This window comes from Pezoporus occidentalis, unplaced genomic scaffold, assembly GCF_034315485.1.
Source record: "Pezoporus occidentalis ecotype Australia unplaced genomic scaffold, CSIRO_AGI_Poc_V1 ctg37, whole genome shotgun sequence".
NCBI lineage: Eukaryota > Metazoa > Chordata > Aves > Psittaciformes > Psittacidae > Pezoporus > Pezoporus occidentalis.
The window spans coordinates 8,154,095-8,179,068 of NW_026915691.1; the positions used below are offsets into that span (position 1 = coordinate 8,154,095).

The window sequence follows — 24,974 nt, forward strand, 5'->3', positions numbered from 1 at the left end:
TTTTCACATGCTTGCATTTGAGTTTGTAACTGAGGCAATTACCAAGTCAGTGACCTGCCTGCATCTGTAACTAGGTGATCTGCATATTCAATTTGCATTTTTGTGGTACTGACAACAGCCTTCATATTCATGTCCTGTACTTTCACTGAGGTCTAGTAACTAAATCAAAGGACAGAGAGCTTAGAGGTTTCTAGATCCTTATCCAGGCTGAGTCACCTGTTGATTCTGTTGTGTCACACAGGAACCCGAGTAGGAGTGACATGGAATTAGTCATTCTCACTGGGAACTAGTCATCTGCAGAAACAGATATTGCCATGTTTACAGATATCAGAAAGGATGCAATTCTGAAGATTTCTACTGTAGGACAAAACTTAGTACTGACCCAGAATCTCCCTGCCCTCTACAAAATTCTGCATCATCTGAGTTTAAAACCAAAATATTATATCTGCAAAATACCACTATTTTGGTATTTTGCAGATACAATATCCAAAGATAAACAGATCAATTGTTTAGTTTCATAGCAGTAAAAATATCATTGTTTGGCTCAAACAGGTTTTTTCTTTCTCATAGGAGCTTTTTGTTGGAAAACAGCATCTGAATCATCAAACCCAGGACCCTTCAGTTAGAGATAATTGTGCAGTAGATGCTCATCCAGAAGGGTCCACAAAATTGCTGCTCCCAACTTTTCACAGACACTTCCCACCATCACAGAGAAGTTTAGACCTGAAGTAAAAGGCTGAAGGACACAGTAATAATTACTATGAGGAATGGGGCAGAAAAAATGAAGTCCATTACCAGTGATTTATGCTTCTGCTAAGCACTGTATTTGTTCAATTACTCTACAAGTGTGTATTGCACATTGCAGAAGAAAAAAACCCAAAACAACAAACAAAAAGCAGTCTAAAGAAGTCAATGTTCTGTGCCAGTCTGACCTGAGAGAAAATTCCTTCTTTTCTGACCCCAAATCAGGCAATCAGCCTAACTCTGGGTGTGTGAGCAAGACTCATCAGCCAGGAATTTGTAAGAGTTTAATACCACTTGCCAAATCCACCCTCAAACCGTGGCCAACCTCCAGTGCTTCAGAGAAAGATAGAAAAGGGGGTTTAGAATCACCATGCAAAAAGAAATTTGGGACTTTCCATAGAGCTTAATTGTCATGGACTAGAAAGAAGGGGGGGAAAAAAAGGTAAAAAATAGAATTCACTTTGTACACTCTGAGGATGACAGTATTTCCTCTCCATTCCTTTTTTAGAGAAAAAAAAGAACCAGAGCTTTAACTGTTGTCAGAAAGATGTGATGAGATCGTAGCTTGGACAGAAGGGGAATTTCTTTTGTAAGAGCTATCCCTTCCCCACAGTAGCAAAACAACATTTAATACTCAAGGGTTTAAAAGAGTCAGAACAGCCCATATTAAAAAATAATAATAATCCAATAATGTGGGGGGTTTTCAGTGAGTTTTGATTACCCCTGAGGACAAAAAGTAGTCAACTTATACATAAAAATGGAAAATATCCCTTCTGTCTCTTACAGTTAGCTAGTGAAATACCTACCTCCAGATTCCCTCCTAAGCTATGATACCTTCCATACACTTATCTCATTTCATTTTAGTTTCAGAGCTCGCCAATGGAAAACAATGCCTGCTTTCCAACTGAATCTAACTAGGAAAAGAATCTAAGAGAAAAGGCACATACGTAGTTTATAAGAGTACTTTCTCAGCTATCATAGAATGCATCTGTGTACCTTGTTGAAGCTGATGGGATAACTTCTCAATGATACTGCTATCAGAAAGAACAGAATCGGTCCTGTCAGCTGGAAAATATATGATCATTCTGTACGGTCCATTACTGATAAAAGCTTTGCCAAGATCTGATTTGCCTTTCTACTCAAGATGATGCATTTCATCTCAAAAACTGCATAATCGAAGTAGAAATCTGCACTCACTTCTGAGAAATAATATGGCCCACCTAAAACTGGGGTTGCTGTCTTAAAGCCTGTAGCTCACCAGAGGAACCCTTTAGCAGTTGGGGTCCTAGCTGAGCTAGGAATTGAACCTTTGTGTCTTATGTGGTATTCTCAGGTTTTTTTTTTAACCTGTTTGTTTGTAAGGCATAATATACTGGGAAAAGAAAAGGCAGATCAGTGAAGCACTACTGAACAAATGCTGCTGCCACAAGAATCTATTTCAATGGCTTCAAGTCACATATTATTCTGGGCATGATGTGGATATCCATGTCATAAACCAGTCACATCTACCCTGGCCTCTGTAAAAGGGTTGGCATGAATGTCAACTCAGCACAGGGGATAGACTAGCTGAGGTTCATGTTTCCTCACTAATAACATGTCTATTTCTTTGATTTTGCTCAACTTGTATGATGTACTTTCAGCCCCGCTTTTATCCTACCTGCATGTATAATATGGTGAGTTGTTAATAGATAAGAATATTGATTGTGGCTGATACTGATTTGTCTGATAACTCCATGAATTCAGTCGTTATGTGTACAGCGGCACAACGATGAACAGACCAGTTGTTATTCTGGAGGAAAGGCAACAGAAAGTGGGAGGCTGTTGCAGCAGCATGGGAAGATAGTGCAAAAGTCATGAGTGGGTGAAAGAAACCAAAGCTTGGGTGGAGCAAAAAAAAGAAAGGGGTAGGGTGTGAATTGAGATGATGGTGAAGCTTCAGGCAACGGTGACACATTCTATACAGTTATTACAATGCTTTTAATTATCTCCCATGCCTAACATTCCATGAGCACCATGCTGCCATGAGTGGAGACTGATGGGTGGAAAGGGGCATCACTCCCCTCCTACCCTTATGCAATTCAAATCACAATGATAACTGGTAAATCACTGGAGATAAAGCCCTCTTATTTATTCATTCCTCCTATATATGAGTTGAGCTTTCTCTATGTGTTCTGCATTTCCTGTGTCCCTGAATGTTATTTATCTGCTGAAACCCAAGTGCAACAGACATACTGGTTTTTGCAGTTATTAAGATTACTGAGGCCAGTCTTTCTTGTCCATACTGTGCTTACTGAGGGTGTGTGGCCTAATTAACAGGTGGAGCAGCTTAAAGGAAAAAATAGAAACATAGGCCATTTTTTCCTTTTCCTCACTGACAAAATTCTTAACTGACAGGAAAAGATGCTTTTCCAGTAATTGCATCAGCACTGTTCCTGATTGGCACAGGCACTTCCAAAGCACAGCCACCAACCCCAGCCTGTGCTGGGAGCATGAACAGAGAACTCAGTTCAAAAACCCCCTCAACCTACAGCAGTTTTACAGGCACTGCAGTAAAATACAATGTGGTCACATCATTTCCAACATGAAGATTCCTATTTGGGGAATAAGAGCTAGAATAGGATTTTGTAAACTTGCCTTATAATTTCTTCTTCTCTTGACAAGAATGATTCACAGTGCTCATGGGATCAGCTGCCTCGAATCTCTCTTACAGTTACCTAACTTTTAGAGGCTGGACAGAGCATGGACTCTATGGCAGCAGATCTCAGCTGCTATCTTCACTGCCTGTGAAATGGCTCTGAAAACAAGATGTCCTCTTCATGCAGTGAAGATCATCTCTCGTTTTCACCACTTCTTTTGTGAAAATTCCAGAGAATGCTTGCAAATAATCCTACACCTTGTAATTCACACCCTTTCTCAGAAATGTTCGACAAGCTTCAGTTTTTGAAAGGGAAAGAGAGATACTTTGCCTGTCTTTTTGCAGTTCTGAACTGAGTTCTAGAGGTACCATCATGCGTATATATACAAAATGAACTAATGAAAACTAAGTCTTAAATTCCTGATGGGGATTATCTTCTTAGATAACCTGTGCAAATGCTAGATTTTGGCAGATGAATGAAACTTCTCCAGCAAAAAGGAGTGACTGCAATGAAGAATCTCTTGACTATACAGTAACTATACACTAGCAGAATAAATCATCAATAATCGATAGTTATATTGGAACATCCAAAGCTGAGGTGCAGCTACTTCATGAAGTGCCAGACTGGAGATGCTAGCGTAATATGTCACAATCATATTGTCACAGGAAAAGCTATCTGCTATCTTTACTGCCCATGTTAGGAAGTTCTGATTATTCATCATAGATATTATTTTCTGAACATTTATAAAATAAGAAAATAGAATTTTAGACACCCAATAAGGTTTTTGATTTTATAAAAGAATGAGAATTCAGTAAGTCACCAAGCGTTCACATATCTTACATAGACTTTCACATATCTTACATAGACTGAGCTCCACTCTTTCCCAACCTTCTACCATTCAAACTCCCCTTCAAAAGCCATACACCTCCTCTTGCTCTGCCTTAGCTTCACTCCTACTTTTAAAACTGGTAATTCAAGGTTTTGTTCTCACTGAGTTTATGAAGATGAAAGAGCCAGCATCGAGGCAAGATATCAGTCTTGCCCTTATACAAAAAAGCTGGTTCCCAATTACCCACAGGAATCCAGGAGGATATGGGAGCCCTGCCAAGATATTAGCCTGCCCCATGAGAGACAACAAGTCTAGTGGCTTGCGTTATGAATTCTCTGGAACTGGGAGCACACTGGCTAGATATCATCAGTCAGCTCTAACTAGTTCCTGAAAGACAGTGACACTCTGCTCCTGCTGTGATCCCAAAGCACATCTTCCACAGCACCTGTGGGAACCACTGCTCCATGTAGATGTAAGATATTGTTGATGCTGTATCTAAAAACTGGGGCTCCCAGCTCAGCTGACTGGGGGTGATTTCTCCCTCCATCCCTGTGTGAGTCAGCTGCCCCACAGTGCCTGCAGCCATTCAGCTGTGCCTGTCTTCTAACCTGTTCCTGCCTTACTACCTGGGAACGATTTGTCCACACTTGGTTGCTTTTCAGTTCGCTATCTGTAATAGGATGATGTAGCTTTGGTGTTAATATTTAGATGAACAAATGCTAGTTTGAAGTAAGCAGATATTACATTAACTGAAGCCATATAAAGATCTAAGATAGCACATGCAAATTTATGAAATTCTGAGCAATTATTGTGGTGACTGTCACATGGTTCTGGGCCCCACTCAACAGCACCACAGAGTGCCACAGTATACTTAAAGGGATTACTTTACTGTCAGTTTTAGTGTACTAGCATTTATTTTTCATCAGAGGTCTAAGATATACCAGTAACACATTAGTCATGTGCCACTCATCCCATGCGAAACACAGAAAAGAAATGGAAACCAGTCATTCCTTTCCTAACATGAATAGGTCTCAGTAACTTGGGAATTTGCTTTGCTAATTAGTTTTCCTGTTTTCAGAAACTACTTCTGCAAATAACCAGAATAAAGAGGAGATAATTTAGGGAGGCCTTTGTGAAAATAAAAAAGAAAAAACTCACCACAGTTTCCCGAAGTGCTGCTTGTACATTTAAAGTACAAATCCAAAAGATAAACCTGCCTTGAAATAAGATTCACTGATATGAAATATCAACATACTCAATATTCTTATAGTGAGAGTTTTATGTATGGTCAGATTGTGATGATAGAAAAGGATACTCTGTCGCATACATTTACTAAACTACTCACAGACTACAGCTATTTGAGTCCTGTATGGTTTTGAACAGATATCATGTAAAACCAAGTCAGGAATCACTCACTGGAGTGACCTGAGGTTGTTACTGGAACCGTGTTACGAATTGTAGCATTCTAATCAGTCACAAACTGATTCTATACTTGTTAAAATCAGTTGCAAAGCTTGCCCTGGATCAGTGCTTTAAAAAGATAACTTCAAGAAAAATATATCATGGTAGAGCCCCTGCACTTTTTTGTTTGGTTTGGTTTTAAATGCCCTCACATGAGGCAGGTATAGATTTGACTCACTGAAATGGTTGTGCCCCTGACTGGCCAGATCCCTCTCCCATCAGTGACAGAAACAATTGTGCATTTCAAAGGAACCTCCCTGCAAGTCCAAGAAACATTTTGTTATGCAGATGAAACCAACTTGTTTGTTTTTGTTGATGTTTTTAAATGCCAAGTTGTAGATATGTCTGTTGTGTTAAACTCATCAAACAAGGAACCAGAACATCAGTCTCCTGCATTTTGAGTTCTGCTGTAGACAAGGATAGTTTGCTTAAGCTTGCATTTCAAACAGCAGCTCTTTGATGCTGTAAATACCCAACTGAACAGTGATCATTAACACAAGAAGGTGGGAACATGCAGTCAAATGGAGATTACTTGCAGGAAAGGGACATCCACAAGGGTTGCCAAACTGAAACAGCTTATACCTCAAAATTACTTCGAACTAGCACAAAAGCATACACAAAACCAAAATCTGTCATTGCCATTGTTGATATTTTAAACATCCACTGCTACTGTAAGAGAAAAAGGGGAAAAAAAAAAGAAGTCCTCGTCCTCTTCAATCTGGAAACAGGAACTCTTCCATGGACATGGACTGTGGCTTAGGGTACCATAGGATTCACCACAGGATGGGAAATGACAGGACCTGAGCTATGCTCCTGACTGGCATTACAGTGAGTCTGGGCATGTCCACATTGCACAATGGAGATCTCCAATCTGCACAGCTGCAGTGCAGAGATGAAAGCTGCAAACTGTGTCCCAACACTTCAGCAAGTTTCACAGAAAGGTCACTGACACTTTCAGCCCTTTTGAGCCTTATGGTTCCCAAGTTAAAAAGAAAGCCACTAGTTCGCTTTCTGGTCTTCAGAGATACATGGGAGTTTCAGCAGGCAGAGATTTGAGTGCAGATTTTGTACAACGGAAACAGAAGCTGGAGTTCTCAAAATAACTTCTGAATTGCTGCTTTCAGAATTTTGCTTTTCTAGGAAACACATAATATTTATAGATAAATGGAATCTGCTTTTTTATCAGAGAGTGTATGATCCACTGAGCACTTACTCTGGCTGTGATTCTGCTTTGGTGTTGTGTCATGCTTTGCAACCCTGTGGATGATGGCAGTTGGAAGAGCGTAAGGCAAACTCACAGCTGTTCCATTTCATAATATTTCCAATACACACAGAAGAGGGTGGCTTCTGATTACCTAGGGCTGAAATACACAAACAGTTGGACCCTGTCCAGTCATTCTTATGCTGATCTCCACTTCACTCTAAATGCAGCAATACCCCAGTCTCACTGGTGCTTCCTGTGCTACCTAATAAAAGCAGAAGCTGGTTTATTAAGTACCTTTATCAGAGGTCACTAATCATCAACAGTTCATCTGAAGCCAAATGTGGATGTAAAAAAAAAAGGAGTAGAGAACATACCTTTTTCTGCCTTTAAAATGTTGGTTTTATTATATCCTGCAAATGAAGGGCTCTGAGTAGTTTTCAAAACTGATCAAAGAGCTGCATAATACAGCCCCTCACAGACCAAACTATGTGGGCTCTAAGGGTAGAAATTCGAAAGCACCATGCAGGAGAACCTGTTGCCCCAGATAAGTTAATTAACAAAACCAGTAATGGCTGGAGTTCTGAATTGGATTATTCTTCAAACCTTCCCCTGCCACTGCAGTGGAATTTGTTTCAAAAGCGTACATTCGTTAGTTAGCAGAATGGTACTATTGCACTGAGAGCGTATGGTCCTCACATTACGCTTCAACAGACAATATTTCTAAGAGGGAAATCACTAAACCCCCCTCCCCCCAAAAAAAGATATCTGCAAGACATCTAAAGTGAGACTTGATCTTCCTAACCCTACAGTTCAAATTTACTCTACATGGTACCTGGTATGGTGCTCTGTCCTTAAAACTACCTTTACGGTTATCACCATGCCTACACTGGGAATTGCATCAACCTAATGAAATACTTTTTTTAATCTGGTTTTAAATTGATCAAGTTAAGTTAGCATAAAAATCACATGTAGACATGTAACTTGGGTTTTATTCTCTACTAAGTGTCTATGAATAACTTACGAAAATGTTACCAACACGTCTTATGTCAAACAAGAAAGGCTTATTGAAGAAACTAAAAGGCTGCATTGAGAGTGTAGCAAAAGGATGAGAAGTCTAGGGAAACTGTCATATCTCATTACTAAAATCAGTATCCCAAAGAACAAAAAGGTTCTTTTATCTAATTTTAAAAAGAAAAATAAGATGACAGGATCAAAAAAAAAAACAAACAAAAAAAAACAACCCAACACCTACAGTAATTAAAAAGCCTAAAACCTCAATAGAAATCTGTCCTTTCTTGAAAAATCCATTTACAGGACAAAATAATGACAATATGAAATTGAAATATTTTTTACCAGATTCACTAAAATCTTAAACAGAAGAGAAATGGATCAACTGAAAGAATATCAAGGGCTCAGATTTCAGTACCATGACTTCTAATGTTATCAAATTACTGTAGGGATCATAGTCCAGTTTTTAAATCTGTTTAAAGAGCCACGAAGGTCAAAATCAGTCTCATGGATGCTATTCGTAATGCAGTTGTAAGGGTAGCATTGCTATAGCTGTGAGGAACTAAGGATATGAGAAAGATGGGCTGAAGGCAGACAGAATGTTTCTATTAGATCAGCTGGGTATAACTGGGAAAAACCTGCAAGCTTTGAGGCATACAAACCTCTCCTCAGGCTAAAAGCTTTTGAGTGCAAGGTGAGGTTTTTTTCCCATTTTATCAATTGATCAAATGTTCTTTCTCCCTTTGCCGTTTATTATTTCACAAAGATATTAGTCTCAGATAAAGAAAATAGAAAATAGCAAATATACAAGACAGAACCAAACAATGCTTGTGTTCCACAAAGTGTATTTTGAAGTCTGAGGCACCTGCTCAGAGCTGGCAGTCTCTTCTCAACAGTCGCCTGTGTTCATCTGCACCTTTGGTAGCTCAGAACTTTGAACCTCTATTTCTTGCCACACTCCTTACCCAAAAAGAAAGATAAAACACAAGTTTTGAAATATCTTTTCGTTTATGTCAAACAGAAAAACCTCAAAGCAGTCATAGCTACTGGCCAGTACCACAGAAAGCTGTGTGTGGGCAGATTAGAGACTAAAAGGCTGGGATCACTTGAGAGGAGGGTAACAGAAGCAAGTCACATGCAGATGATGAAAGACTGATCAGCAGTCGAAGAGAGGGGAAGGGGAACATAAGTGCTGATCAGTGAAGAAAGCAGGAAACAAGGAGCACATTGTGGGCTCAACTCAAAATGTTGCTGCTCATCGATAGCTCCCATGGATAATATAGGTCTAAGCCCCCTGGTAAAAGGCAGGCTCATGAGCAGAGATATAAAGTGAGTGAAGAATGCTTGATAGGGTACCCTGCCAGCAGGAAATACAGATTTATTAATACTGAGCATTCTGCAATAAACAGATGTGCAGTGTTCTCAAAAAGCCTATGTTAAATAAATAAATACAAAACTTCCACTCCATCCCAACATGATCAACATCCCTTTTGAAATGACACTTGGTTTTGCAACACACTATTCTTTGTGCATTCTAACACAGTCTCACATTTTGAAAATATAACTGAAATAATTTCCCTCACTGTTTTATTTTTTTTTCTATATAATGAATTTATGTCCTATCAGGACTTGCAAAATAATGCTCTGATGTGGGGAAAAAAATTATCAAAATAATGACTTTTCCTGTAGCACATGCTTTCCCTGGGATAGGAAGTCCAATTCAAAGCATATGCTGAAATTAGCTGGACACCCATTGATTTCAGTGGAGCAGATCTGTGAGGAGATCTTGAAGAATAGAAGGAAGAAACTAGTGACAACAAATAAAAGGAATTCCTTTTTAAACAATGCCTTACAAATATATACAATGATCACTCGGTCCAGCCTTTGATGTCCAGCTCCCAAAGCTTTAACTTTGTTACTACAGGAAAAGCAGAATTGGGCTCCCAAACCAGACAGGCACGAATCACATCTGTTCTCAGACACACCAGAATTAACTAATGAGACACTGCTGACTGCAGCATGTATTTGCATCTAGATTGGCAAGTCCATACCAAAGTCCTCCATAGACAACATTAAACAATCTGCAGAGATTTGCTTATGTGATCTGCCATATGGCCCATGGTGAAGTCAAGGACTTGCTTTGTGCTATTTTGTAGAAATATCCATTGCATTTCACAAGTAAGAAAAAGTTATTTGGAACAGTACTTATTAAAGCTAAAATCTGACCTTACAAACTAGGACCTGTTTTGTTTCTCAAACCTGATCATCCGTCTCTTCTAGATACACATATAAAGATACAGAAAGCTCAAGCAGAACAGATTCATGGGCAATATATACTATTGTTTGGACAAAAATACCCAAATAGGTTCATATGAGCACCCAGGCTAATTTAACTTGCAGCTCACTGAAAATAAAGCTTTTGTTATGGGAACGTTGATACAACCTTAACTGTAACAGCACAAACACTGCTACTGAAATACAGTTTTGAGTAAGCTCCATCAAGGAGTGTTTTGTAAATGAATAATGACTTTGCTTATAGCTAATCAACATCAAGTGTGTTAGAAAAGATGAAATAGTGCTGGAAGGCAGTGGGAGGTAGAGGAACCTCAAAGTGCAAACAGGTGCTGATCTCCCTTCAGGGGGGATTGAGTGGCATAGACCTTACAGGCCTGTCACTTCTGATCAAAGCAAGCTGCAAGACCACATAATCACCATCACCCACCTTTTAAAGGATGCCCTGATTTATCATCTGTCAGTGTTAATAACTCAGCTACTCTAAAATACTTCAGAACATTACACAAGGATAACATTTCAAATTTTTTTTAAAAGAAATGTGCAAATGTTTTAAACCAAAACGCACTAAAGTTCCTCTTTTGAGGCCATCTGTTTTTGGAGACCACCTGTCATCAAAAGACCACCTGAGCACATAATATCCCATCATTACAGAACTATCCCCTTGAAGCCATGGATTTTAAGCGTTAGAATAAGAGAAGTTTATGTTACAGATGCTGTTGTTACTGGGCTTTTCATAGAGTTTGAAGTCATGGGATGACAGCCATATGTGAAAAATAGCTTTTTAATAACATACATATAAAATGCAACTTTGGGGAAAATCTGATAACAGATCTGAACATTCCTTGATAGAGCTCTTCACTTCCCTTCAACCATGGTGCTTGCACTGTACTTAATGCAGAGACACAGTCTGCATCCTCAGAATCTACCTACTTTGAGACAATTTCTACCCTCATGGGTCATCTACAAAGAGAACAGAGCACTTGTACACAGGCCTGTGGCAAAAGTCTGATTCTTGATTTACAGTCTATCTATACACTAACAGAATGAAATTTTTTTGAGCTATTTTAATCTGATAAATGCCACTGGACTGTGATGAAACTTCCTTTCCAGAAGGACATTTGGACTCATATTCCTTCCTCAACAAGTTTGCGATGGAGTGACTGCATTGTTAATACATCTACATGGAGATACTTTTAAGAAAAGTCTGCTGATAAGCAAATACCCAACAGGCCTTGATAGTACTAAGAGAAAAATCCAATAAAATTCAACAAATATGAACATGATTTTACTAAAATATAAAATTACTGCGACAAGTAAATAAGTTTAATACAGAATATTTTTTTGTGATATTTTCTTAGACTTTTGTTTTATCATTATCATTTTACTAATATGCAGCCTTCTAAGACAAGATTCTCTGTTAAATTATTAATAATGTTATATTCAGTCACTGAAATGTTGTGAAAATAAGTATATCACTTTCCATTAACAGTTGTAAGCTTCCAATTCCTTAAGTAGCAACTTCAGTATGAAACTGTTAAGGCTGTTCGGACTTATGGGACAGCAAGAAGTACGATTTCTGAAGTAACTCACTCTTAAGATGTCCTTGAAGACAATCATTATACTTGGCTGTATCTACAGTACATTAGATCTGATGTAATGAAATCAGCATCATTATATACTTGAAGAATCTAGCTCGCTTACCAGTAAAATAAAACAAAATAATTGAATAACTGCAAAGCTGAAATAAAATCTAAATATTTAGTTTATAGTTCAGCGAGAATCTATTTGTAACGTGATACATCTAGCCAAGCATTCATATTTGGTATTTTCATAGAAGAACTTGCAGTTCTGCTCTGGTGACAGCGAAGGGCCTAAGCTGACAACTGATTAAATTCAGAAAGGCAGCAGGAATTCAGGCACTGCTGAACATCTTTCTTCATTTTTTGCCTCTTCCAGACTCCTAGTAGCAGACTGTAAAAATACATGATCAACAATGAAAGCAAATAATTTTCTATAGTCTACAAAAATAGTGAACTGTTTATTTCAGTGGCTAATGTATTCTGGAGTGAAGCCTGAAACCATTCTCTAAACAAATCTTGTCACTGGTAAAACCAGCACTAACATTTATATCAGAGATGAAATTGGTGTGAGTCAGGTAGATTACTGATAATGTGCCACGCACCATAACAAACACATACTTGAAAGATTCCTGTAGCAATTTGCAATACACAGGTGATTTTAAAACTGTATTTCTCAGATCTAATATAATCCATCTCAACTAGAACATACACAGATGGAGAGGCATTAATTCAGTAGTTTCAGGAGTGTTTTTGGTTCATGGAATGTCCTACTTTGGCTCCAGCAGGGTGTCCTCTGACAGGATTATCTTCCAGGGCATCTAAAAGCTGTGTACCAAACAGTGCACACAGGCATAAAGGAGGAAAAATAGATTTCCTCCTCCCCCAGAAGATAAATTTTACATTGAAAGCTGCTTTGCACATACGCAATTTAGACAAAGATTATTAATAATACCTGCAACCTAATTTTTGTCATTCAAGTTACTAGTTGTTGCTAGAAACATTTAAAAAGCCTACAAGAAGACACACATTTATTTGTCACACTTGCACAGATAAACTGAAAAACCAGACCACTGAAAAGGATCCTTTTGTTACAGAGTTCCTAGACACAAGATGACTGTCACAGGGATCCTCACTCCACCAAAGCCCATTAAGACCTCTCTTCTTTCTGTGATGAGACACCTGATAAAGGGTTTTCTAGAACAGCCCGTGTGAGAAAGTGAGGTTATGTTACTATCTCCCCAGGTGATCACACTGCCCATCGGTCAACTGCATGGAAAACTGCAGGTTCATTCAAAATCATGCTCCACTCTAAACTTTTTGAAAATGCATATATAGTTTTAACAGCTAGATTTCCAAAAGCAGTATTCAAATAGCATGGTTTTATTTCCCCTCTTACTTCTCCCGATCTTTCCTAAGTCTTTTCCCAAATAACACTGATACTTTCAGTAGTGGTAGAAATAAAATCCCTGAAGAGTCGAGGCTGAGTCGCATTCACACTGCGCTGAAGTGAGCCGGCTATCTTTAACATGCTGAACATACCCCATGCAAATCTGAAAGGGGTGTTAACCGAGGGTCACTGCTGTAATCTCGGCGTTCTGTAAACACGGTACTACTCTCCATCTATGCAGCTTTTTTACATCACTAAAGCTTCTTCCCATTCAGTTTTCTCAGTTGCAGGGGCTCACAGAAAGATGCAACTTCAAAATTCCATTTGTTTAATTCCAACTTGCAATATCTTTGGAGGAAATTCTTGTTCTATCTGTTTATACTTGCAGGCAAGTATATTCAGTGTGTGCTTTTAGCAAGTTATTGAGAAAACAAGTTTATTAACCACACAGCACATCAGACAAAGTTTAGAACACACAAAATTATCAAACTAAAGAACATATTTTATTTTTAATAAAATAGTGGAGCATGAAAAATAATTGTATATTACAAATATATACAGCACACACTGTGCATCCCAGCACAGTAAAGAGCATCACTCTATACAAAGCTTCCCTTTGCAGAATCTAGTGCTTCTTGATCTATTCATAGTGAGAATTTGTTTAACAATAGAAAGAGTCAATAAGCCCTTTGGGTCTCTTTGAATTGATCCCCCCATTTTTTTTTGCACAAATCAGTCCCAACGTGTATAACATTGGCTTGATTTCCATTAAAAAGCCACAAAATGTAACACTAAAGGGTTTCTGAGGACTAGACCTCTTAGTTCTTTTGTTAAGAGACTTCTTTTGTTGTCTTTATGTACAGCAAAATACTTGTTTCTCTTTTCATGTCATGGTAAGAAAAAAAATGTATTGCACATTATTCTTATTCACAAAGTTTGTGTCTGGTGCAGGAAGTTTCTCTTTTAGTGAAAGAATATTGGTGAGCATTATAGATTGAACCTATTTTTAGGCACTCCAAACCCACTAGGCTGAGATGAGCTGTAAAGGATTTCTCTCTTTCTCTTTTTAAGTTAGTACAGAGTTGCTCTCCCAGATAGCGCACTCACTGAGGACAGGCCTCTTCGGGACCTTAGTTTCCCTGCAGAGACAATGCTCACTGGGCACTTTCAAAATCAAATCATTGCTCCAGAAAACTCGACTATAGCTTGTTACTCAGAAACCTGCAGGAAATCCAGCTCAGCTACACGAAAAAGTTAAATAGGGTGTTTTTATCTCTTTTAAATAAATCTGAGGGCTGGATGAAGTACATAACTACAGATTAGTAACAGAAGAGACTGGTTTAATACACAATATTCCTTTCATTGAAAACCTTTCCATGAGTACATTTACCTTCAGCTTCTCACCAGGTCCTGAATTCAGCGTGATACATTTTTTGCCTTGAGATATTAAACCGTTCTGAGAGAGAGAGAAAAAAAAAAAAAAAGCACCAGTTACTTGTTTAATTTCTGACTGCTACTGTGGGCATTTGTAAGTCTGCCAGGTGAGATAAAGTCTTTTCTAAAACCTGGTCACACACAAGTGGGTGGTTGTAATGTTGATTCGTATTTTGCAAGGTGAGTTTTCTGTGGATGTTGAGGTTTTTTGTAGATGCCGCTACTTGTGATAACACTCGCAGGTTTTCTCCTGCTCCTCTTCTTCAATCTTCGACTACAAACATTTTGCCAGGACTGAAGGGTCTTGGAAGTCCAGATCCACATCCCGCTAGTAATGCCCACCACTAACAACATAAAAATCTTGACCATAAAGATTTCTACTGCTGGAATAGAGTTATTCATCATGCAGTCTAAATTTTTTGTCTGGTTGTTCATCTTGCATTTCTGCTGAGTTGCCACAATTTTCCAATAATCCATATTAAGTCTTTCATAAAAGTAGCAAGCTATCACACAAGTTGCAGGCACTGTATACAAGACTGAGAAGACACCAATCCTGACCATAAGTTTCTCCAACTTGTCAGTATTTTCTCCACCTGTTTTCATCACCCTCCTGATATGAAAAAGGGCCACAAAACCAGACAGAATAAAAGAAGTGCCAATGATTAGATAACAAGCCAAAGGAATGAGTACAAACCCCGTCAAGGCATTCACGTCCATGCTTCCAACATAGCACAACCCTGTCAGCTCATCTCCAGCCACCCTTCTCATAACTAGGATCATGATAGTCTTCACAGCCGGAATGGCCCATGCTGCTAAATGGAAGTAGCTACTGTTTGCTTCAATCGCTTCGTGCCCCCATTTTTTCCCAGCTGCAAGAAACCAAGTTAAAGTCAAGATTACCCACCATAAGGAACTTGCCATACCAAAATAATACAGAACCAGGAACACAATGGTGCAGCCAGTGCTCTCCAGTCCTTCCTGGATGACATAGAGTTGGCCACTGTCCCTATCACAGGCGATATTTTCAGCACCTGAAAAGAGGCGAATAATGTACCCCACTGAATAGACGCAGTAGCACATGGAGAGAAAGATGATGGGCCTCTCGGGGTACTTGAAACGTTGAGGATCTATCAGAAAAGTGAGTACAGTAAAAGCACTGGAGAAGAAGCACAGAATGGACCAGATGGCAATCCAAATGACAGCAAATTTTTTGTCATCCCTACTCCAGTAAACATCAACCCCTGGTGTGCAGAGAGGCGCGCAGGAAGCACTCTTCTCCACATGGTGGAACTTGCCAGGATTTTCACAGGAGGTCCTGCTCAGACTGTCCTTATGCTGCTGCAGATCGTGGCCACTGCTGGGCCGCTGTGGCCGAAACATGGGTGGCAGCATGCTAGATCCTCTCGGTGTCTCATCTGACCCGTTGTTGGGGGCTTCCATGCAAAGGTAATTGGGGTCATTCTTGTTGGGCAGTTTGCTGCAGTCTAAGGAGTCTGGCCATTTGAAATTGAACTGCTCCATAATAGGAGAGCATTTCAGCCTGGCCTGCTCGCACATAACCCGGCAGGCTGGGATCGGCGTAGAAACCTGCTCTGTGCACATAGGAGCATAGAGGGAGCACAGGAAAAATTTCAGATGGCTGTGGCAACCGTACTCCACCAAGGGGGCAAACTCGTGCAGCTGAATAGCAGCTTCCCTTTGGTTTTCATGTCCCATCAGGTTAGGCATCCTTGTCATGTTGTACCCTATATCCTTGCACATGGGGATTTCTATCGGCTGGCACCTTCCGTCACCAGGGCGGTCAATGTCTATGGAGCTTATCCCCGCGCAGAGGCCGCTCAGCCCGCAGAGCACCAGCAAGGGCTGCAGGACGCTCCTCGCCGCCAGCCCCATTGCGGCGGCCGCAGCGGCGCGGGCCTCAAGTGTACGGCCGGAGCTCGGCTCCCGCCGGCGGAGTCACTTGAGCGGCTGTTGCCCGGGACGACACCAGTACCGGGCCCGGCCCGCCCTGGGGGGGTCGGCGGCGGGCGGCGGCGGCGCGCAGGTCACCATAGCCCGGGCCAGGCAGCGAGGGAGGCGGGCGGGCAACTTCCCAAAGAGCCGCGGAAAGGGAAAGTACCCGCAGTCCACAGATGCGCAGCACTTACTGCGGGGAGCCCGGCAACTTTCTTTTCCCTGGGCTTTCACTTTTACGATCCGTCTTTCCACCACCCTTCCTCCTCCCGCCGCTGCATCCTCGGAGCAGGGGCAGAGCGATGCCGGAGCCGTTCGGGTCTGGGTAGATCCGAGCGACCACTGCTTCAAATTGCACACGTCCCGGGCGGCGTTTCGGTCCAGCGGGTTTCCTCCGGGGATTTTCCTCTCCCTAGAGCGGGTCACGGCTCTGGACTTTCTTGCCGAGAGGTGGGGATTGGTTTATCCGAGCGCAGAATAAAGGAGGAGGAGGAGGAAATATCTAAGCCACTGCAGAGGGGGGCCTAAATCCCCCCCACCCCGTTCTCGCCGCCCTCTCCTCTGGGTTTGCAATAGGCCGGCCCGTGTGGGTGAGCGCTGCCCGCTCCGGTCCCCGCCTTATCAGGAGCTCCCGCGGCCCGGGCAGCTGGGGCTTAGGGGCGGCTGAGTCCGAGGATGAAATAAAATAGGAAAGAAAAAAAAAAAACACCATAAAAAACAACCCTGTGCAGGATCCGCCTCGCATACGACATCCACTTTGCATGAGAAAGGTGAAGCTGACACGGTGATTACTTTCCAATCACTCGGAACGCCTTGAAACCTCCTTAAGGACCCCTACAGGTTTTCCTTGATCAGCACAGATTAGAAAAAGCCCCATTTGTTTCTCTCCCCTCCTGTTTGTCCTCCCGTCCCTTCTCCTTGCCCTCTCCCGAAAGTTTAGCGAGCTCCGGTCCGCAGAAGGCGCCGGCCGAGCCCCTGCTCAGGTAGGCAGCGGAGAGGAGGAGCCGCGGCCGGGGGGGTGGTGCCTCCCGGGCTGCCCCCCCGGGGCAGGGGGGGTGATGCTGTAGCAGAGAGGAGGATGTGGGGCGGAGGATGTGTTTTATGGTGAGTGCTGTAAAGTCCTCGCTGTCAGGGCCATAAACCAGGGTTGCTTTCAGCTGTTTTCAAATGTCGTGCTTTGTCTCGATTCCCTGCATGAGCAGGACAGGCAGGCTTTTGCAAGTACCTGGCTATGGTTTTAATCACAGGATGGCATCACTCAAAAGTTGCTTGCCTTTTTTTTTTTTTCCTCCCTTTCTTTTTTCCTCTTCGTTAAATAAGGAACCCTAAGAGAACTAGAGACATCCCCTTGGGAAAGTTACTTCATCCACTGTAGAAAAGGTACTTAACAGGTTTTGCAGACAGGGATCGTTCTGAAGTGAGTTGTGTTTACTTTTTAAGTTAAGCTTTGAGATTTATCCTGCTTACTGGTCTATCAGAGCTAGAAGGAAGTTAAATCCCACGCCAAACTAGAATTCCCAGTTTTGCAGACCAAAAAGGAGCACTGTGATCAGAAGTCAAAAGATTAGTTCTACTTTTTTTTTTTTTCCTTTGAGCTTAGTTTTAGCGAACATATTAATGAGGAAGGAAAATCTCCCTTCTCTGCATTCGTGCTCGCCCACACAACCCGGGCTCCTCTCCATTAGTGCCTGTTTCTTATCGAAGCGAACACGGATTCTCCTGGAAATTACCAAATCCCGCAGGGTCGGAGTTAATACCCCGCTAGGCTCTAGAAAGGAAACTCTTGGCTTCCTCAACTGTGATAAGGGTGACATGGAGCCAAGCAAGGACAACAGACCAGGGCTAATGGTTGTCTTTAAGCCCCTGAAGATGTGGCTAGTTTCTGCCTAAAAGTAAAAGCCCTCATAAAAATGTTTTAAATGAGTAGTCCTCCTTGTGGCTTTTCAGTGGATGGAGGAGATTATACTTATAGAGTGTTGGTCTTAGGGGCTGACCTTTCCTTGAGCACTTTGAAATTCCTTAGGGAATGTTACAAAAGCAGGCAGGGTTATGGGCAAACCCCCTTTATTTAGTTTAGTGTGTCTCTGTGTATGTATGTGTGTGAGAGAGTGTGTGTTGGGGCATCTCCATTCTTCATTAATCTAAGCCTGTTTTCTTAGTATTTGTATGCATCCTGATTCCTTTTCTGGAGAGCTCAGCTGGGGGTAGGAGGGAAGCGTGGGGAAAGCTTTTACATGGGACAAGTAAATTCTACTTTTAAAAAGTAGGCTTTAAATAATAATGAAAAGTAGAATTGAAATAACGTGCAAGATGGACATATGCAATATTTGGTTCGTTCAATTTGTTTGGAAGCTTGGTTTTATTTTTTAGTAAACATACGGTTTTTTTCAACAAGTCTTTTTATAAAGCACATTATATCACCATTCATATTAATCTAAATACACGAACTAAACCATGGCCTGTTTTCCTCTATAGCACTGATAGCAACCCTTTTTCCTAAGGGGCAAAAAGAAATACAAAAGAAAGTGAGAAAAAAGGGGGCAGGAGGGAACCCTCAACCTTTGTAGTTGTGTCTCTCTTAATTGATCTTTTATGTGGCAATTTAAACCAGCCTTGTTTTTTCCAGCCATTACTTTAGCATCCTGCTTTAGATCATTCCTTTTACTTTCTATATTTTTAAAGAGCTGTCTGGGGTTCTCTCCCATTCAAGGAGCTGGAGTCAGTGAAACCAACAAATAGAACGTTATATAGAAAAAATGAGAGCGCTGAGAAATCAGCAACTGGAAGATACCTCTGTAACTAATAAATGAAAAGAGCCTTTTGATGGCTCCAGCTGAAAAGATATTTTATTTTATTTTTTTTTCTCCTGTGTGTGGGATTTGAGATGTGTGATTCTATGGAGCAGCCAGGCACCCCTGCTGCTAGGCCCTGGCTAGGAGTTGGCCCCCCTCTGGCAAATGTTATGGAGAATTGGGAGGAATTTTATGGCTGTCTTTTCCCTCAGCTCTTTTTTCTTTTGTCTTCTTTGAAGAATGACTTTAGACATTTTATTTACATATTTAACCATGGATGAAAGAGGAAAAAGAAAGCATTTGGGCCGTTGTGGGAATAGTGATATGTTTAAATTAATGGAAATCTTATTAGGCTTCTAAAATTTTAAGCAAAAGATTTTTAATGAAACTTTATAATTAAACATGATTTCAAATAATGTGCCAACTCACAGGAAAGATGCATTTCTCCCTCTAGCTAGCTATCTCCCCACCTCTCCAAAATGTGCAGAGGAATCATCTATTTTTAAGTCCAGCTCTGTTGTCCCATAAGCAAAAGATTATAACCCCCTGAATATTTAATAAGGCCTGTGATAACTCAAACCACAACTAAATATTTTGTAGGTAAAGCAAACCATAAACAAGACAAGAAAAAAACCACACCACTCTTCCCTGTAATGCCAAAGTTTAAGCTGTGTAATCTATTGCAGTGACAGTTTAATAAAATACTTTGATATGGGGGACAGTAGAAATCAAAGTTTCATCTATTCTGTACATGTTGGAGTCAATGGAAATTACAGTGTGGGGCATGTTTTTCTGAAATGGGATTAAAGAAAACCCAAATAATCCATTTGAGATAAAATGCTCTGACACTTCAGTAGCAAAGAGGAATGAAATGATAAGCTCAGGGAGTTGAAGAGTTAATTAATACATTAAAGATTTTCAGTAAAACAGTCTAAATTGCTTATGAATAACAATAGTGTTGTGGCAGACCATGAACTGATATTGGCAATCTTATACTGAAGCCTGTACCTATACCTTGTTTTCAGGTTTCATATTTTTAGCGAGCTGTTTATTACGCAAAATACAGAGGTCAGTTTAATGTTAGTCCCATTCAATAATCCTGTCCTCCTCTATAATTGTATTCATTCATTCAGGCACTTTTGAACTGCCACAGCGTTCATTCTGGTAACAAATTCTAAAATACATGTATACACACATATATGTGTATATATAAAAATTTATCCATTTAGAACATAGCAACTGTAAAAGAAAAATATCACCCACAAGAAAAAGCAAGCTGGGAACTGTTTTAGCAATTTTAGAAGCCTGCCTTTCTTACTTCATTTCCACTGGCCATTGACAAAATGAAATGGCACGCAGCAAAAATGTTTATTTTTAAACCAAATGGGCTTATTCTTTCATAGCCCCAAAGTCCTTGTAGCAGTTTTTCTCCAATATTTAAATAAACATGTCGGCCTAATAGGACAGGCATACTGAGAAATATTCCCATGCAAGCGCAAATATTCACAACGCACAAAAGTTTTGATTGCCTTAGAAACCCACCACCACCACCAGTTAAAAGAATTAAAACCAAAACCAAATCATAAATGGATGAGTGGGTTGTATAGTATTACTCTAATACAATTTAGCTGGCTATTTTAAGGGCACTTCCCTTGAAATGTGGTTTGAAATATTACCAAAGGTTCCACGGGGTGCATTAGTGTGAATTGCAAATCAGAACATTTCTTTAATCCCCTTTTCATGGCCTGGCTTCGGATCAGTGGCATCTAAGGGACTCCCCACTGATTCTGGCTCAGGAGGAACCATTCACTGGGGCAGCTTCCCTCCTCTATTCCCACAGTCCAGAAAACAACACCACAGACAGACACCCTCCAACTAAATTAGATTAAACTCCTTCTCTTCCACAGCACATTAGCCTTTTCACTGCCCAAGATCCATTATTCAGCTACTCCTAATTTAAAGATACAGTATTTTTCTCCTCTTAGGAACAAAAACAACAAACAAAACTAAAGCCAAAGTAGAATAAAAAAGATCCTTGGTCAGAAATAAATCCAGTAATTCTAAAATGACACAAAGATAGGAGAATATCCTTTCACTTGCAATCTAATATTACAGGGATATTATCATTTTAAAGCACAGGCCACAGCAGAAAGTTCTATAGGGACTAAAACCAAGGACAGGCCTAGTAAAAAAAAAACGCACAGATTTTCATTTCCTATATACACCATTCAATAGACTTCATTCATCGTTCTTTTTGCATGCAATGTTAGCATGTCTTGCAGCCAAATCTAGGCTCAGCACGGCATAAATGTACAGAAACCCGCATATGGTAGTGAGGATTAGTTAGTTCTCTTCCAGTCACTTTCTCCCTTATTTTCCTATGGAAATTTCCCAATCTTACTTTTCAAGATAAACCCAGTATTTTTAAAACTCTCATTCAGACACGAGTCTGTAACTCTTCACAAATAAAAATGCAAGCAGCTAACAATAGATGGGAGTATTAAAATCTCAAGCAAACAGTCTCTTGGGTATGAAGGGTCTACATGGCTACTACTGCACTTGCATTAGGCACTGCAGGCACATGAACCAGGTCCATGGAACTCCCACTTCTGGGCACTATTTTGTATAGCTTAATGTTACTTGTGTACAACCTGGATGATGCAAGAGAAAGAAAATGCTAATCTCCAGGCCTTAATCTTCTCTGATTTAAGAAATAAATGAACCACCCTGCTACAGAAGAATCTTGATTCCTCATGCTCTCATGTGCCCAGGTAGCCAAGAAGGCCAACAGCATCCTGGCCTGTATCAGCAACAGCACAGCCAGCAGGGCCAGGGCAGTGATCATCCCCCTGTACCAGGCACTGGTGAGGCTGCATCTCGAATCCTGTGTTCAGTTCTGGGCCCCTCACTACAGGAAGGACATTTCGGTGCTGAAGCAGGTCCAAAGAAAAAGCGAAGCTGGTGAAGGGTCTGGAGCACAAGTCTCATGAAGGCCTGAGGGAACTGGGGTTCTTTAGCCTCAGAAAAGGAGGCTGAGAGGAGACCTTACTGCTCTCTACAACTACCTGAAAGAAGGTTGTAGTGAGGTGGGGTCAGTCTCTTCTCTAAGTAACAAGCGATAGGACAAGAGAAAATGACCTCAAGTTGTATCAGGGGAGGTTTAGATTGGATATTAGGATAAATTTCTTCACTGAAAGAGTTGTTAAGTGTTGGAACAGAGAAGTCACCATCGCTGGAGGTATTTAAAAGATGTGGCACTTGGGGACATGGTTTAGGGGTGGACTTGGCAGTGCTGGGTTAACAGCTGGACTTGATAATCTTAAAGGTATTTTCCAGCCTAAATAACTCTATGATTCTATGTTGTTTTGTAAAGCATCACTAAAGTATCTTTCTAATAAAATTCCAGTGCAGCTATTTGCATCATCTAGCTTGAACAGAACTGGTACTTTGACATGAAGTGTTTTCATCCTCAACCCTAGGATTTAAGTGTCAAAGATGCCACCAAGTATTCTGTGTCCACCACTCACAACCTGTTTCTTAACAAAGTAATCTGTTTTCAGTATCTTAAGTCTTCAATTTTAATACTTTTATATTTTTTACATCAAAGCAGAAAGTCATTTAAAGCTTTATAAAGATCACCCAACTTGTGACCTAGAAGGCAATAGATAAGATTGTATGTTCTTTTGGTACTTCTGTAACTATCCAGATTTAAGAAAACATGAAGATGATGCATTTAACCAGAAACAAAGAAAAAAAAAATCTGAAAATCAGTGTATTTTCACTTTTTATACACTTCTTGGTATATTACTAAAAAGAAAGAAAAAACCCAATGACTCAGAAGCTTTGACCTACAAAACTTGAAAAATCTCCCTCACTTAAAACCACTGACAACTACACTCTTTAGTTCTCTTACATGCTTTTTGCAATAGCCCTATTTCATAAGAAGATGGCATTGTCTTTCATCAGTTGTTCAGCAGCAGAGAGTTGGGATGCAATAGACAAGGCAGTTCTCTTTATCCTGTGTCTTCCCAAACCACTGATTATTCTGGTATTATTTCTATGGTCTTTGTATCTTCAGAAGACTGGTATAGACTTTTACAGTGCCTCACTTCTTAATGCCTCACTTCTTAATGCCATACAAGAAGAAGAGAACAGTTCTAGAATTTTATCAGTAGTCTCTACAGTGTCATGCAGTGAACTCGGGTTAGCAATCTATTTAATGAATTGAAGGTGATTTTCTATTTTGGGAGGCAGGCTAAAATTCCAGACCTCCTTATGCAAACCCTCATGCCTTTTAACCATCTTTAACTTAAGTTTCTGTCTTAAGGTAATTTGCATTTGCATGATTTAATAATAGTATTAATTTCAACCTTTAACAGTCCATGAGCCAGATTTATCCACCTACTTAAATGTCAAATTAATAGTAGTAATCCTTGCAGGAGGGACAAAAGCATATTGGAAGAGTCAGAAAGTGATTTGCAACCTAATGCAAGGGCCATTCTGGCCCAACTTCAGCCCCTGAGAGCACTACAAGAGCTGAAATGCAGCAGCTTGCTGACATATCCTCCCTTTGTCCCTGACGCTCCACTGTGTGAGCCAGAGAGGCCTAGGCCAGCTCGTTTGCCTGCTGCAGAGATACAGGATTCTCACATGTTCATGAAGTAAATGGTAAAGATCTCTCAGGTCCTTTTATCTAACAGAGTTCCTTTATAACACTACATGTTACATTGTATGGCACTTCACAGTAAAGGTGGTGGCAGCCACAGTAGCACCCTTTTCTGAAGTTCTGAATAAAGGTTTTCAAATAATTTTTCAGAAGACGGGTAAGAGACATTTACTTTCCTAATACTAGACTGGTTTTCTTTGATTTATCACATTATCTCTTTGGAAAGTTTTTACTCTTAACATTATTAAAAAAAAAAAAAATCTGAAATAATCAGTTTGGAAACCTGCAAGGTACCTTCTCTCATGCTCCATGTAGACCACTATAATAAAAACAGCCTGATACATCAGCTGCCTTAGCATGTAGAAACCAATCCTAGCATAAGTTACCCTCCTGTCGCAAGTTCTATTCTCTTCATAAGAGCCTTTTAAAAGAGACTATAATAGAGACCCACATCTCTCAGTGTTTTTCAGGTATGGATTAATAAACTCCTTGTTCAGTATTGCAGGTAAGTCCTTTTATAATCAATATAAAGAGGCTAAAATGTGATACAGAGTATGTACCCTGTGTAAGAAACAGAAAGAAGAACACAGTGAGAAATAAAATACCGCCATTCTAATTCAAACCTTGCTCCTTCTCCTGAATGTTTTTTTTCTTTCTCAGATATTTAGCAACACCTGCTAGTCACTGGACAACCCTCCAAAGCCAGATCTGAAAGGCACATATGGTGCCTGTGGACTTACAGAACTGGCTATCTTGTCTCCTTACAGCATTGGATTCTTTGTTGATGACGCCAAAATGGAGAGCATGACCTGGTAGCTTCACATTAAATTCTACCCTCACCTATTCTAGAATAAACCAATATCTACTTGAATTTCAGTAGTATCCAGCAGTTTGGGTGAAAAGAAATCTGACTTCCATGATGCAGCTCCTGTGGTGGATTTGAACTAAAATCTAGTAATTCAAAGTTTCCCATCTGTATACGGTA

The 24,974-nt window shown here is 40.3% G+C and overlaps 1 protein-coding gene across 1 annotated transcript; it reads right to left on the reverse strand.

Moving 5' to 3' along the window:
- Nucleotides 1-13,625: 13,625 nt before the first annotated feature.
- FZD10 (frizzled class receptor 10) lies at nucleotides 13,626-18,237 on the reverse strand. Its single transcript, XM_062631599.1, has one exon. It carries the CDS (start codon nucleotides 16,469-16,471, stop codon nucleotides 14,714-14,716), a length of 1,758 nt encoding a protein of 585 aa, XP_062487583.1. The 5' UTR covers nucleotides 16,472-18,237; the 3' UTR covers nucleotides 13,626-14,713.
- Between the last annotated feature and the right edge of the window lie 6,737 nt (nucleotides 18,238-24,974).

Bases quoted from the DNA above. Each gene is read 5' to 3' on its own strand.
- FZD10 (XM_062631599.1), bottom strand. From the start codon at position 16,471: ATGGGGCTGGCGGCGAGGAGCGTCCTGCAGCCCTTGCTGGTGCTCTGC.